This window comes from Hipposideros armiger, unplaced genomic scaffold (genome assembly GCF_001890085.2).
Source record: "Hipposideros armiger isolate ML-2016 unplaced genomic scaffold, ASM189008v1 scaffold_986, whole genome shotgun sequence".
Taxonomy (NCBI): Eukaryota; Metazoa; Chordata; class Mammalia; order Chiroptera; family Hipposideridae; genus Hipposideros; species Hipposideros armiger.
This window is the reverse complement of record NW_017732336.1, coordinates 702,813-718,470: the sequence shown is the minus strand read 5'-3', so window position 1 is coordinate 718,470 and position 15,658 is coordinate 702,813. Positions and strand designations below refer to the sequence as shown.

Here is a 15,658-nt window from a genome sequence, read left to right as displayed (position 1 = left end):
GTTTGTTAATGGATACGTGCAGCAAACCTTTCTTGAGTGGAGAGTAGGAAGAGCGAAGCCTAGTCTCTGCCTGCGTGGGGCTCATGACCTGCCAGGGCTAGTGAACTGTAATTCCATCAGTAATGTCAGATCCATGAGAGCTGTGAGGGGCTAAGTCAAGGTGAGGGATTAGGGAATGAGCAGGAGGGTCAGAGAGGGCATCCCAGAGTGAGTATTCCAGCAAACAAGATAGAGCCACATCATTATGACCTCATCTCATGGAAGTCACATGGAATGACTTCTGCTGATGCTATTGGTCAAAACAGACACAAGCCCAGCCAGGTTCTAGGAAGGAAGGAATGGCAAAGCACTGTGGCCATGTTTGAAACTGCCATGGATAGCAGTCAGCTCCCCTCCTCCAGTGACCATCTTATGGAAACAAATCAATGTATGATATTTCAAGATTAAGTGACCTTGTTTGAGGACGTGGCTGTGAACTTCACCAACCAGTACTGGGCACCATGGTGAGGCCATTCCCCAAGAAAATGGACAGTCTCTATATCATCAGGACTTGAAGGAGCTGCTATTCCCCATGGAGAACTGCACCCTCTCCCTAGGAAAGGTCCCCAACTAGTGTGGGAGAGCAGTAGCACCCTGAGTAAGTTCTTCAATCCCCGATGTTCTCATCCCACAAAGCCATCAAACGTGCCACTGTCAGGTTGTGGAAATGATTAAAAGTGATATAGCAGAGATGAGCTTTGTGCCAGAAGAGGCTGTGCAGGGCAGCAGTCAACCAACATCTGTTGACCCTAAGTACTTCTGGCCTAGAGTTTTAGAAAATATTTTGAAATGCTATGCAGAACTCAAGACCAAAGGTGGAGTTGTGGAATGGGTTGTAGGCTACAGGCTGTGTGACCTGGAGAAAGAATTTTAATGTCATCTCATGTGAAACATGGGAATCAAATACATACTCTCATACTGCCAGTGTCTTGGTAATGGATGCCCAGCCAGGGTCATTCCCTCCCTCGTGGGGGAAGTAGAATGAGAAACAAATGAACATACTCAGGAGGCTGCCATGCCTGCCTGGGGTTTCCAGCCCCCAGGCCTCAATCATTCCGCCAGATTCCCATTCCCTGCATCTAGTTATATCTTGGTGACACTTATAGGAACAGAATGACACACTCATCCTGAGTCACTTGGAATCTTGGGCCGAAGGGACTGAAGCCTTACACAGAATCTGTAGAACCGGTCTGACAATCTCCATCCTTTTGACGTTGCTAATTTTAGATAGATATCAAAACAGCAGTGAAAAGATATTAAGTAGGTAAGAAAATACACACAGATTCTGTGACAGAAATATATATTTTATTTAATCCATCTTTTAGTACTTGTCCATACATATAAATACTTTATCACAAATATAAGTGCACACACTTTTTGGTACCTGGCATTTTAAACTTACATTCTAAGCATTTTCCACTAATACCACTTTTAATGACCAAATGAACAAATTATAACAGCAAATCAACTGCAAAATTAAATGTTTTACCAACTGTCAACATTCATGAGCAACAACTCCCCACCATTTTTCTTATCTGTGTGGCAGGACAGTGTCCTCGGTAGTCCTTTGGTCTTGAGAACATCATCAATCGGTGCTTCTTTTCACATTCAGTTCCGAATCACAACCAGGCCAGTTCATGTTATGATGCAGGATCGGGCAGAAAAGGCAGTGTGTCTTCAACAGGCCTGAGGGCTATGAGGTAGGTGTTTCTTTCTGTATTTCATCCCATTGTGCGTCTTCTGATGCCCTATGAGGTGCGAGCTCTGGGTGAAGGCCTTTCCACACTTGTTACACATGTAGGGGCGCTCCCCAGTGTGGGTCCTCTGATGCCTGACAAGATGGGAGCTCTGGCGGAAGGCTTTTCTGCAGATCTGACACTGGTAGGGCTTGGCCCCTGTGTGAGTCCTCAGGTGCTGGGAGATGGCGGAGCGATCGTTGAAAGTTCTCCCACACTCGTGACATTTAAACGGCCTCTCTCCAGTGTGAATTCTCTGATGCTGCGTGAGGGAGGAGCTCTGAATGAATGCCTTTCCACAGTCCTGACACACATAGGGCTTCTCTCCTGTGTGGATTTTTTTATGTACAGAAAAGTATCTCGGGTTCCGGAATGTTTTACCACAAGCACTGCATTGGCAAACTTGGCTCCCCTTGTGAATTCTCGTAAATGTAACCTGTTGGGTGCTCCGGCTGAGGGTCCTCCCACAACTGCTATTTTCCGTAGCCTTTTCCCCTTTGCAGCTCTTCTGATGATTTCTTACACAGGAATTGTGCATCACCTTTTTAGCCCGTGAGCCACGCTTGCGCAAGCATTTTCTAGGGAGGGTTTTCAGATGTGAAACATGACTTGTGTGAAGACCTATTTTTGCCTGGGCTTTGCGGCCTTCACTGAGAGAGTGCTGCTTCTGAGAGAGGGTTTTCCCCTGAGTCAGCTCCGCTTGTTTCAATGCTGTGTCCAGTACTTCCAGGGCCCCACCCTGCAAGACGTCTCCTGAGGTAGAGGACTGGGCATCGGCCCTTGAGAATTCTTCCATTTTTAGATTGCAGGTTGGGTCTTCCTCAGGAACGTCAGACTTTGGGGTTACCTGTTTGCTTTCCAGTGTAGTCTCCCACCCTGGAAGAAACCAAAAGTTGTGGATTCTGTAGGGAGAAAATGCTTACGTGGGTTGACAGTATGATATAATTAACTACTCAAAAGCTGGAGATTTTTTCCCCAAGTACAGTCACGCAGCCTGGGGAAAGACTGAAAGTCAAGGAAACAGTCAAGTGGGGACACTGACACTGGTGATCAAGAGCTGGGGCGAGGGCTGGGAATGATGTCCTAGTTCTCCGAGTTCCTGTTCTCATGTACCCTCAGGGTGCACCTGAGGCTGCCTCTGTCCATACAACCACCCCTCCTGGTCCACGGTGCCAGTTAAAGGCCCTGGATGGGAACACAACTGTTGAGGGCATGCTTAGTCCTCGCGCTGAGCGCAGAGAAGGCACTGACTCAGGGCTCCCGGGGTGCCCCTGTCCTAAAAGCGTGGAGTGGCCTGCGTGGGCAAGGCCTTACCCACGGAGACCAGGTGTCCAAAGGTCTCCAGCATCACATCGTGGTACTCAGTCCTTTGTGTTGGGTCCAGCAGCCCCCACTCTTCCCTGCTGAAGTCCACAGCCACGTCCAGAAAGGTCACTGGTTCCTGCAATGTCACACATCGTGTGACCACTCAGAAAGGTCAGGGAGTTGTCAAAGGGGACATAAGAAAGGCTGGCTAGAACATTACAACAGCTTGCTGTCCTGGGGATACCTCTGCTTTTGGGATGTGCTAGAAACACTGACTGGGGCCACTAGAAGTCCAATGGGGCCCTTCTCACAAAACCAGAGTCTGTGGCTCAGGCTGGAGTTAGAGTCCCTACTTCACTAACAGCTGCAAGTGCCATAAGCACATTGGCCTCTATCCGACCCCCACCAGTATCCAGCTCACCTTTCCACACTACTACCCATAGGAGATGGCCCTCCTGGGCACAGCCCCACACCATGTGGTGTGCCAGGAGCTGCCTGGGGGTGGGGCAGTTACCCAGGTGGCTGTGATCAGTACTTTCTAAGGAGCTGACCAGGACTCCAGGAGGAAGAGGCCTACCCATTGTCTTTTGCTTGGATCTGGGATGCATTTTGCCCACAAGGGGCAGAGCCACAAGATGGGCTAGAGAGAGAATCCTCCCATTACCCAGTAATCCCTGATATAGTAGCCTTGCCAGAAGCCTACACCAGACCATTCACTACACGAGAGCCAGTACGTATACACTCCTATGCCTCCGCTAGTTGTAAGCCACTTGTAGCAGAAGCAGCCCTGACCAGTGCCACATACACACCATGGCTTGGTCATACCCTGAGCCTCAACAGTCCTATTTCATCCACACCCCAGCTCTGGGTTACTCTGAAGGAAATTCCAAACTCTCAGTAACAAACAGCTGTTCATTTCTGAAGGACAAGGGCTCTCTGGCTCTAACAGGATCCAGATGGGCCTGCTTGCTCCTGGCTGAGCCTGCCCACCTCCAAGTGTCTGTAAACACCATCCTGCCCCCAGATTTCTGGAGTTTCGGTCACTGCCCTTTCTTGGCTTCCAATGATGCCATGTGGCTGGAGTACAGGCCTACATTTTTTTTTTTGAGGAGAAAAGTGTCCTTTATTTTAAATCCCAGCAGCTAGGGAAAATGGAAGACTCAAGTCTCAGGCCTGCCTTTTGGGCTCAGAAGTTCTGGAAGGCCCGGCCCTGGTGGCCTGAGGGGTAGGCCCACCTCACAGGGGATGTTGTGACCAGAGAAGAAGAGGGTGACACTCCCCACTCACCTCAGGCAGTGCCTTTGCTGGCCAGGTCTCATTCTCCTTTTCCTTCTGTTGAGCTGTGGTCTCCAGAGAGCAGGTGGGGTCCTGGGAGGTCAACGCTGGGAGCACATATCAACATAAGAGATCAGTTGAATGTGATCACAAGCACAGCCCATGTCTCTGGGACCCATGGGGCCTGCACATACATTTCACCCTGTTGTGGAACCTTCTCCTCACCAGGTCAGCTGCCCACTCTAGCTGCTCCTCACAGCCTCTGCCCAAACCTTCATACGTGGAGAGCTGACTACCACAGGGCACAGGTGCTCCGACTGCTGAGACCCTGGACCCAGTCCTCGAGGCAGCCGCCTCATCTCCACACTCGCCTCAGCAGCTGGCCTCATACCTCCTCAGAGACAAAGACCCCATTTCTGGCCTCCAAGTCCACCCCTCCTCCTGTCACCATGCGGGGGGAAGATGGGGGTGGGGGAGGGGAGAAGGTGGGACTTCCCCTGGCCCCAGGCCCAGCCCCACTCTCCAGGCACACCCATCTTGATGTGAATTTTACCAAGTCTGCTCCACCTCAGCAAACAGCCCTGCCTGGCCTTGTCCCTCTCAATCCTGGCTCTTTCACGTCCGATTTTCCTCACATGTCCCCACATGGTCCATGGGCTTCTATAATGATGACTCCACCCTCACTAACAAGGGGCACATGATGTGACCCAGGCTGGCCCACCAGGCTGTTGCTTCCCCCTGGCCACAATGACTGAATCAGGATGAACATGGGGCAGACCAGAGACAAAGAGTCTGTAGGAACATTTAAGAGAAATTCCATGTGGGGAGGTCCCACATGGAGACAGCCTGCCTGTGAGTGAAGCCAGCAGAGGCCAGCAGCAGTAGGATACAGAGGACGAGTCCTATAGATACTTGGAGCTCCTAGGTCCAGCCATGCCTGAAGCTAGACCACCTTGGGACTTTTTCAATACATTCTCCTTGTCCCTTGGACCATTCTGTACAAAGCTTTGTGGGAGTCACACCCAAGAGTCCTAGCTGACATGCTGACCACAAATGTAGGATTCTCAGGGTTCTCTGGAAGGCCTCTTCTCGTTGTCCTCTGTATTACGACTTAATTCCCCCCGGAGGTGTTAACATATAGGATGGACTTACTTTCATAAGCTCCACAATGGTCTCTTTGGCACCTATATTAGTTTTCTATTTTTTTTTTTTTTTCTTAAAGATTTTGTTGGGGGGCCGGCCGAGTGGCACGATGGTTAAGAACTGGCTTGGGACGCCAGAGGGCCCCGGTTTGGAACCCACATATGAGGGCCAGTGACACTGCCCTCCACAGCTAAGATGCTGAACAACAGCTCAACCTGGAGCTCGGCTGCCGTGAGTCGCCGGCAACGGTGTAGGCTGCAGCCCCTGTGGCAGTGGGTTGCCATTGGCTACCGTATGTAGCCAGCAGCCAGCGTGAGTGGCCAGCAGCCGCAGTGAGCGGCCGTCCAGAAGCCGGTGACTGATGTGCCTCGCCCAGGAAGAGCACAATGATGGTGCCAACTTGGGCCAGTGAAGCAACGTCCTCCACAACTAGACTGAAGAACAAAAACAACAGCAACTTGTCTGTTCCCCTTCCCCCAATTCCCCAGCACTGTTCCCATCCCCCCAGTTCCCCAATAAAAAAATCTTAAAAAATATATATATTTTGTTGGGGATTGGGGGAGGGCAACAGCACTGGGGAATCAGAGGAAGAGGAACACACAAATTGTTGTCCTTAGGTTCTTCAGTCTAGTTGTGGAGGACGTTACTTCACTGGCCCATGTTGGTATTATCATTGAGCTCTTCCTGGATGAGGCAGATTGGTCGTCAGCCTCTGGACGGCCGCTCACGGTGGCTCTTGGCAGCTCACACTGGCTGTCGGCCGCTCACGCTGGCTGCCGGCCACACACAGTAGCTTATGGCAGCCCAGCTCCAGGTCAAGCTGTTGTTCACCATCTTAGCTATAGAGGGCAGTGTCACTGGCCCTCATGTCAGATCTGAACCGGGCCCTGCTGCTCAGAGCCAGCGTCCCAAGTCAGATATTAACCAACGGGCCACTCGACTGGCCCTAGTTTCCTATTGTTGCTGTAACAAAGTGCCACAACAGAGGCTCAAAATAACACAAATTTGCTATTAATATTTTACAATGATGGAGATCAGAAGTTGGACACAAGCCTCATGGGGCTAAAAGCAAGATGTTAGGACTATGTTGCTTTTGGAGGCTGTAGAGGAGAATATATTCCTTGCCTTTTCTGTTTCTAGAGGCTGCCTGAGATACTTGGCTCATGGCCCTTTGCTTGCATCACTCCTGCTTCTGTCATGTCACCTCTGACTCGGACCTTCCTACCTGCCTCTTATAATGACCCTTGTGTTAACAGTGGGCCTACTCAGTCCAGGAAACTCTCCTCATCTCAAGATCCTTGCCTTAATCTCACCTGTAAAGTCCCTTTTGCCAAGTGAGGTAACATAGTCATGGTTTAAATGATTAGACATGTACACCTTTGGGGGCCATTATGCTCACAATAGAACCCAGACTTTGTGAAAATCAGACAACTCTGCCTGCTCCACCCCTGCCACACTTGCTTCTGCCTGAAGCCCTGTTCTCTGAATCGGCCCTGCACCCACCCTCCCCCTCCACCACAAAAGATATTCATTTGCTCAAGAAACATCTTCTGGGAACCCAGATGCTGGGTGGGCAGTGGAGGTTGGCAAAGAAGTATCTGCTCCATGGAACTCAGAAATGAAGTCTCATGGGGTCTGACTCCCAAATGCATCCCATACCCATGCTCGCCCAGCCCCCACGGCTGCCACTCCTCTCAGTGGGTGTGGTCACAGCTCTGGATGGCCCATCTACTTCTAGTCTTGCCCCTGTCCTTGGCCCACCATCCACAGCATGTTGTGATTCTGCCACCTGTCCCTTGGGTCAGTTCCCACTACTTTAGACAAACATTTCCCAAGGGCCCTGCCAGCCATGCCCTCTGCTCCCTTCTGGTATAGATCTACCAAATCTCTCTGATTGTTGAATATACCGTTCCCATCTTAGGCCTTACACGTGATGCTTTCCCTGCTTGGCACGTCCTTCCTGTTCCCTCCTGAGCTCCACTCCACACCAGCTGCTTGGCTTCCACGATCCCCACTGCCAGCACCCTTGAGTTCCTCTCAACCCCACCACTGTCTCATACACATCTGTCAAATTCCCGTCTTTCCTGCTATACCGAAGGCTTGTTGAGCTAATGACTCCTGTGTGTCTCAGTCACCACTTTATCCACAGCCTCCACCAAGTGCGTGACATTAGAAGGCACCCTAGGAATATGACTGTGTGACTTAAGTCGGTTTCTATTGGCTCGTGGTGGCAAGGATCCCAAAGGGATGAAAATGAAGCACTTTATCCGTTAGCCTCCATCAGAAGCCTGTGGATGGAGGAATCCTTAAACAATGCTGTCGCAGGCCCCAGCCAGGGGTTTCAGTAGTTCTGAGGTGGGGCCCAAGACCTTCCATTTCCACAAAGGGGTCCAGGAACAAGGCCACGCTCAGAGCCCTTGATCTTGGGGCCATGGCAGGTATACCAGCAAGGAAGCATCTCAAGCTCTAAATCAGAAACGTGGGGGAGGCAGATGCCCTTGGCATAGATGCAGTGGCCGTAACCCGTTCCCCATCCTCCAAGATGCCCCACGGGAGTGACCCCCACCACACCCTTCCACTGCACTCACCTTCCTCCTCAGATATCCAGGTCACGTCCTCTACCAGGTCCACCGCCTCCTGGCAGTCTTCTGGGTGCTGTGACTCCACCCACACCCGCAGCTGCCCGGGCAGTGCACCCAGGAACTGCTCCAGCACCAGCAGTTCTAGCATCTGCTCTTTGGAGCGGACCTCAGGCTGCAGCCACTGGCGGCACAGCGTACGCAGCTGGGCCAGGGCCTCGTGGGGACCCACTGCATCTTCAAAGCGGAACCCCCGGAACTTCTGGCGAGCGGCCTCAGGGTCAGTTGGATGCCTGCTCCTTGGCTGAGTGGGCTCTCTGAGGACCTCTGGGCTCAGGCCCTCATCTTTAGAATAGAGGGCCCGGATCTGGGCATTACGACAATGTGCTACTTCCTGGTTCAGTGTAAGAACTTCAACAACCTTGATCTTCATCAGGGGATCCCCAGCAGGAAGAGGACCCAACTGAGGGTCCAATTGAGCCTCAGGACACCCTGTAAGTCAAAAGCAGAGCAACACAGATGACCAACAAGCACAGGAATGGATGCTCAACACCATTAGCCATCTGGAAGTGCAAACCACTTCATATAACAGGATGTAAAGAATGTGAACTAGGAAGACTATCATTGAAGAGCGACAGTAACAACTGTTGGTGAGGATATGGAAAAGCTGGAACCCTCATACACTGCTGGTAAGAACATAGAATGCTGCACCACCTTGCAAAACAGTCTGGCAGCTCTTCAAAAAGTTAAACATATTGTTTTGTTATGACCCAGGAGTTCTACACCTAACCACATATCCAAGAGAATTGAAAACATATGTCAACACAAAAACTACATACAGAAATGTTTACAGTAGCATTATTTATAATTGCCAAAGAAGGGGAAACAAATGTTCCTCAAATGATGAACAGATTAACAAAGTGGGGCCTACCCATAGAACAGGGGATATTATTTGACAATAAAAAGGAATGAAGTACTAACACATGCTATAGCATGGATGAATGTCATCTTGCAGCTGCCAACTCGAATGCTCCCGCACCCTGATCCTTTGAAGTAATAAGGAAGTGTCTCAGAATGCTGAGACCTGAGGGAATAGTCTCGGTAAAGCTTCCTTATCTGATGGTCTCGGAATGCTGAGTCCATCCATAGGGATGGTAGGTATGTGTGAAAACACAACTTGTGTTTGAACACAATGAGTTTTGATGAAGCAGTTGCCAGACACATCGAATCAACATACTGGGATGAGATATCCAAATTTACTTCTTTGTGGCAGCGGAGAATAAAAGCTTTGTTTGGGCCCGCCAGATTCGGGGCTCAGTCCACAGAGGCTTGAGACCCCTGGCCGGCACAAACTCAATACTTGGCTCTTGTATTTCTTAACCCTTTGCCGCCCCTCCTCGCGCTTCCCAGCCTGTCGTGCAGGAACACGACAGCTGGCGCCTGAATGTGGAAGGAAGACTCCGAGTCTATGGAAGGTTTCATGGCAAAGGGCCCAGGAGGCGTTGCAACAAGTACCGGACAGGGAGGTAGGGAAAATCCCGGAGAATTTAACCAGGGTAAAGGGGAATTAACTAAAAAACTTTCGTATGATAGAGTATGAATGTGTGAGTGATTGACTATAGTTCCACGGCTTCGGCTACGGAACTTGCTTGGGCCCTAATCTGCGATTCCGTGTTCATGTCGTAAGGCAAAATGGTGATTTGACGCATAGCTGCGTCAACTGGACCTGGGGTTTATACGGGTACACCATAGCCACGACGGACCTTAAAGTCCCGCGAGGGGCGCGGCCAGAGGGGCATCTGAGGTAACTTTGAGTGAAACTCTTCCTTTCTTTCTTTCTACTAACATGGGAAAGGCTGAGAGCCAAAACAGGCCTTATATTTGTCTGTTCTAACAGCTTCTTAAAGCTAGGGGAGCTCGAATTTCAGATGAGAAATTGGAAGAGCTTTTACAGGTAGTTGAAACTCACTGTTGCTGGTCCCCTAATTTAGGAACAGTAGACTTGAAAACATGGGAGAAAATCGGTGGTAAACTCTGTGAAATACATCATACAGGAGTTCCTCTCCCAGCAACTATTTGGACTACTTGGTGGTTAGTCCAGTCAGTTTTAGAGCCTTTACAAACTGACACGAAAGAGGATAAGGAGGAAGACTTTCTAGAAGGCTGTACAGTTATCCCAAAATCAGTATATCCAACTTTGGGAAATTGTCGGGAGGGTTATAGTTTGCCTCAAGTCCATTTGCCTCCGCTGCTGTCAGTTATGGTGCGGGAGTGGGGGCCTCCCAGGCCGCTGGAGGAAAGTGCTAACCCTTTCGTCTCCGCCACTTGCCCGCCTCCCCCGCCTATGAGAGGTTCACAGGCGCTGCTTTCGGCAGTAGAAAGGCATTCTACAGGCGTGTCTGGAGGGAGATTTGGATGCTTTAGCTTTTCCTGTTATACTTCATGAGCGTGTTGCTCCTGGTGCAGACCCTCAAAACCCCAATAGAGTTTATGAATCTCAGTATGAGGCTTTTCCTTTTAAGATAGTGGAAGAGTCAAAACTTGCTCTAACTCAGTATGGCCCTACCTCGCCATTCACCCTAGGCATAATCTGTAATTTGGCTGATGGAAATCGTTTAATTCCTGTAGACTGGTGTACAATGGCTCAGACATGCCTTTCGCCTGCTCAATTTTTGCAATTCAAAACTTCGTGGACAGATGGAGCGGAAACCCAGAGTATCTACCAGGCCCGTAACATTGCTATTTCTCAGGATCAGCTCCCAGGGACTGGGAACTGGGAACACACTCTGAAATAGTTAGCCATGGATGATCAGGCTATATCTCAATTAAAAAGGATTTGCTTAATTGCATGGGAAAAAATAGAGGCAGATGGTAAGGCTCCAAAGTCTTTTAAAAAAATCCTGTAGGGTCCTAAGGAACCATATACAGAATTTGTAGCCCGTTAACAAGATGCAATAAGGAAACAGGTAGCTAATTTGCAAACAGCTGAAATAATTCAACAAATCCTTGCCTTTGATAATGCTAATGATGACTACAAAAAGGCTACTGGGCCCATGAAAGGAAAGACTGATGTGTCAGGTTATATTGTTTGTGTCAGGGAGTGGGAATGGAGCAGTTCAAAGCTGTGATGTTAGCCCAGGCAATGGCAGGAATAGAATTCGGACAGAATAAATTCCCTGGCAGTTGTTATAATTGTGGAAAATCCGGTCATACTAGAAAAGAGTGCAGAAAGAAAAATAGAAACGGGTCCCGCCCACTTAATACCTCAGCTCCTACAGAGCCTAGGCAACCTGGGCTGTGTCCCAAATCCGAAAAAGGAAATCACTGGGCTTTGGAATGCCGGTCAGCTTATCATATACACAGCACTCCGCTTCAGGGAAACGGGAGAAGGGGCCAGACCCAGGTCCAGACAATATCTGGGGCATATATGGCACAGGAGATGCTTTAAAATGATCAGGCAGTGTGCCCTCTCCAGAATCAATGTCCAACAACTAAGTCCAGCCACGGAAGGGAGTGCTGCAATCGATGTCTGTACAGCACAGGATATTTTATTGCTCCCTGGAGAATCCCCCTTCCTTGTATCCACGGGAATTTTTGGCCCGATCCCTCCTAATACTGTTGGACTTCTCCTTGGTCATTCTTGTTTAACTTCCAAGGAAGTCACTGTTCATACTGGGATCATAGATTCTGATTCTGAGGAAGACATTCAAATTATAACGTCCTCTTCAGTTCCCTGGTCCGCTAGACGGGAGAGCGAGTTGTGCAACTGCTCCTCTTCCTGTATACTCTCCCAGGAAAAAAGGGGATGCAGAAAAGGGGAACCGGAGGATTTGGAAGTACCAGTCAGGCAGGTATTTTTCTAGCAGATATCAGGAATTCGTCCTGTTTGTCAAACTGAAATCCAAGGCAAAAAATTTGAAGGTCTTTTAGATACAGGAGCTGATGTTTCTATAATTAGTTCTCAAGAATGCCCCAAAAATTGGAGGTACAGGAACCAAATATTAATATAATGGGGGTCGGCCGAGCTTCAGGCTTGTGCCAAAGTGTCTGTATTCTTCCCTGCCTGGGTCCCGAGGGACAAAGAGGATTTTTTTACAACCCTATATTGCAGATATTCCAGTTAATATATGGGGAAGAGATTTACTTACACAATGGGAGGCAGAGATTTGGAGACCCCCTGGACAATATAGTCCTCACAGTAAAGAAATGAGTAATATGGGTTATTTGCCAGGAAAAAGTTTAGAAAAATTTAACCAGGGGATTACTCAACTCAATCAGCCTCCTTCTCAGCAAGGACGAGAGGTATTAGGTTATCGGACAGAGACACAAGATCCTTTTTCATAGCGGCCACTGTCGCAGAGCTACAGACCCATGTGGCTCTTAAATGGATAAGTAACAAGCCTCTCTGGATAGAACAGTGGCCCCTCTCTCAGGCTTTAACAGAGGCTAAAATTAGAGGCTTTAACAGAATTAGTACAGATTCAATTAGAACTAGATCATATAGAACCTTCTACAAGTCCCTGGAATTCTCCAATATTTGTTATTAAGAAAAAAATCAGGAAAATGGCAAATGCTCACTGATCTCCGAGCTGACAATACTATCATCAAGCCCAGGGGTGCTTTGCAGCCTGGACTTCCACAGCCTTCTATGATTCCAAAAAATTGGCATCTGATAGTGGTTGATTTACAGGATTGTTTTTAATACAAATCCTTTGCACCTCCAAGATTGTCCTAAATTTGCATTTTCTAGTCCTTCAACTAACAATAAGGAACCTATGAAAAGATATCAGTGAAAAGTGTTCCCCCAAGGAATGCTTAATAGTCCAACTCTATGTCAGCTTTTTGTAGCTAGGGCTCTTGAGGCAGTGAGAACAAGTTTTCCAGATTGTTATTCATTATATGGATGACATTCTCTGTGTTGCATCCTCTATGGAGTAGTTGACAGCATGTTTTGAATTACTTAAAAAGCAGCTAGACTCAGCAGGACTTTGCATTGCTCCAAATAAAATTCAAACCACCACACCGGTGCAGTATTTGGGTACTGTTGTAGATAGTCTATCCGACTTCAAAAGGTTCAAATTAGAAGTGATCAAATTTCTACTCTAAATGATTTGCAAACATTATTAGGGGACATCAGTTGGTTGCATCCCACATTGGGCATCCCTACATAAGCCCTCAGTCATTTATTTGGTCTTTTGCAAGGAACACCGCAGCTAAATAGCTCACGCACACTGACTCCTCAGGCCAGTCAAGAATTGGAGCTAAGAGAGCAAAAAATACAAGAAGCTCAAATTCAGCGCCATTAACCCTGCACAACCTTTACAGGTCTTAGTTTCTCCCACTTCACATTCACCTACAGTGGTAACTTCAACAGGATGACCTCGTAGAGTGGTTTTTTCTTCCTAATAATTTTGTTAAGTCACTCCCTATTTATGTGGAATTAATTTCTGAGCTCATATCACGAGCTCGGACCAGAGTCCTTCATCTCAATGGAAATAAGCCTAATTAAATTGTGGTTCCTTTTAAGAAACAACAAATATCTCATTTAAATACTCATGCTGAGTCTTGGCAAATTGCCATTAGTGACTTTTTCGGGATTATTGACAATCATTACCCTAAGAATAAATTGTTTCAGTTTCTACAAAAAACTAATTGGATTTTACCTAAAAAACTTAAGACGCCTATTTCTCAGGGTCTGAGAGTTTTCACTGATGGATCTAGCAATGGCAAAGCAGCAATTGTCAGTGAAAAGGGTCATCAGCTTATACACACAAATTGCACTTCGGCTCAAAGGGCTGAGTTAGTAGCAGTGTTAACTGCTTTGCGAACATTTTCTGACCCTTTGAATATTGTTTCTGATTCTGCCTACATAGTGCATACAGTGCAAAATATTGAAACCACATCTCTTTCTAATCTAATCACTCTCCAGCTGCTGTTTAACCGACTCCAGCAGATGGTGAGAAACCATCAGCACCCCTTCTTTATCATGCACATTCGTGTGCATACTACCCTGCCTGTCCAGTGACACAAGGCAATTCAATCGTTAGTAGGGAGTGTCCAAGTTGCTGAGGCAACGCATTTTCATTCTTTAACTCGTACTAATGCGGGTGGTCTGCGTTCACGTTCTCTCTATCACTAACAACCAAGTTCGTTATATAGTACAGATGTGCTCTGTCAGATTCTTAATGCTCCACAAGAGCGTCTTGAAGGAGTGAGTTAACCCTCGAGGTTTAGTCCCCAATGCTATCTGGCAAATGGATGTCTCATGTCCCTTCATTTGGGTGGACAGCCTTTGTTTATGTTACTGTGAATATGGCCTCTGGTTTTCTAGTCGCCAATGCTCTAACTGGAGAGACCACCACATATTCCTGTCGTCATTTACTTGTTTGCTTTTTCATTATGGGCCTGCCTCGTTCTATCAAAACAGACAATGGCCCAAGCTCTAAATCTGCGCAATTCTGTGCTGTATGGCAAATTTCACACACCACTGGGATTCCTTATAATCCACAGGATCAAGTCATTGTTGAACAGGCTAATTCCACCTTAAAGCAAGTTACAAAAACAGAAAATGGGAGACAGCAAGGACCTCCCACAGATACAATTAGCAAAAGCTATGTTTACTTTAAATTTTTTGAATTCCTCTGGTTCAAGTACTGAAGCACACCTTGGGCATACAGCTGCAGAAAGACATTTTAATTGTATTCATAGCCTGAATCCCTTGGAAAATGTTTCTATCTGGTGGAAAGATATCCAAACTAATCAACGGCATTTAGGAACTTTACTAACATGGGGATGAGGCTTTGCTTGTATTTCTCCAGGTCCCAAAGAGCGGCCTTTATGGTGCCTGGCAGGTGTGTCAAACCTTACCATGAACAGTGGCTTGCGGAAGAGAAAATTTGCGCAGATAGCAGACATAGAACCTCCCATGTTCCAGATGTCCGGTCTATCGATGACGACCACGCTGAAAACCACCTGGATCAGCCCACCCTCCGGAGGAAGCACTCCCAAGATGGAGAAAGCTCAACCTCCCACACGGGGGCAATTGAAAAAGTTGTCTCAGATGCCAGAAAAGAATTTGCATGAAAAAGGCATATCTAAAACTGACACCAATATGCTGGTGTCAATGCTCGCAGTCATATCAGTTGTAAGTTGTCTTTTGCCAGGCATTGCAGCAGCTAATTTTACCTATTGGGCTTATTTACTCAATCACCCTATAATTTATATTAATGATAGTTCTTGGTTTCCTGGACCCGAGGATCCGAGAGGTCCGGAGTTCCCAGAGGAGGAGGGTAGGGGGTTTTTCTCTTTCTAATCATATGGTTTTAGGCTATTTAACAACACCTATTTGCATTAGTTCCAAAACCCCTCATGTCTCTCACTTTGTCACCAAGCCTGGGCTGTTCCCAGAGAGAAAAGAAATGACTACTTTAAAATGTGACTGAGGGCCGGCCGAGTGGCTCAGTTGGTTAAGAGCTCGCTCAAAAGTTTGAGCTCTGAGCAACAGCGGTTCGAGTCCAGCCCGAGCTGAGCAGCCACTGAGCTGCCAACAGGTAGCAGGATGGCTGAGCTTTAAAAAAAAAA

The 15,658-nt window shown here is 47.9% G+C and overlaps 1 protein-coding gene across 2 annotated transcripts in view; it reads right to left on the bottom strand.

The window, feature by feature from the left end:
* Positions 1 to 1,638: 1,638 nt before the first annotated feature.
* Positions 1,639 to 15,658, bottom strand: part of ZNF274 (zinc finger protein 274) — a 33,524-nt gene continuing 19,504 nt past the window's right edge. For both annotated transcript variants that reach the window (XM_019631192.1, XM_019631193.1), the window contains 4 exons: positions 8,087 to 8,569; positions 4,368 to 4,462; positions 3,090 to 3,216; positions 1,639 to 2,651 (listed from right to left, as the gene is read on the bottom strand). In XM_019631192.1, coding sequence (XP_019486737.1) covers positions 1,717 to 2,651; positions 3,090 to 3,216; positions 4,368 to 4,462; positions 8,087 to 8,569 — 1,640 coding nt within the window. In that variant the 3' untranslated portion in view covers positions 1,639 to 1,716. The remainder of the gene's footprint in view (positions 2,652 to 3,089; positions 3,217 to 4,367; positions 4,463 to 8,086; positions 8,570 to 15,658) is intronic.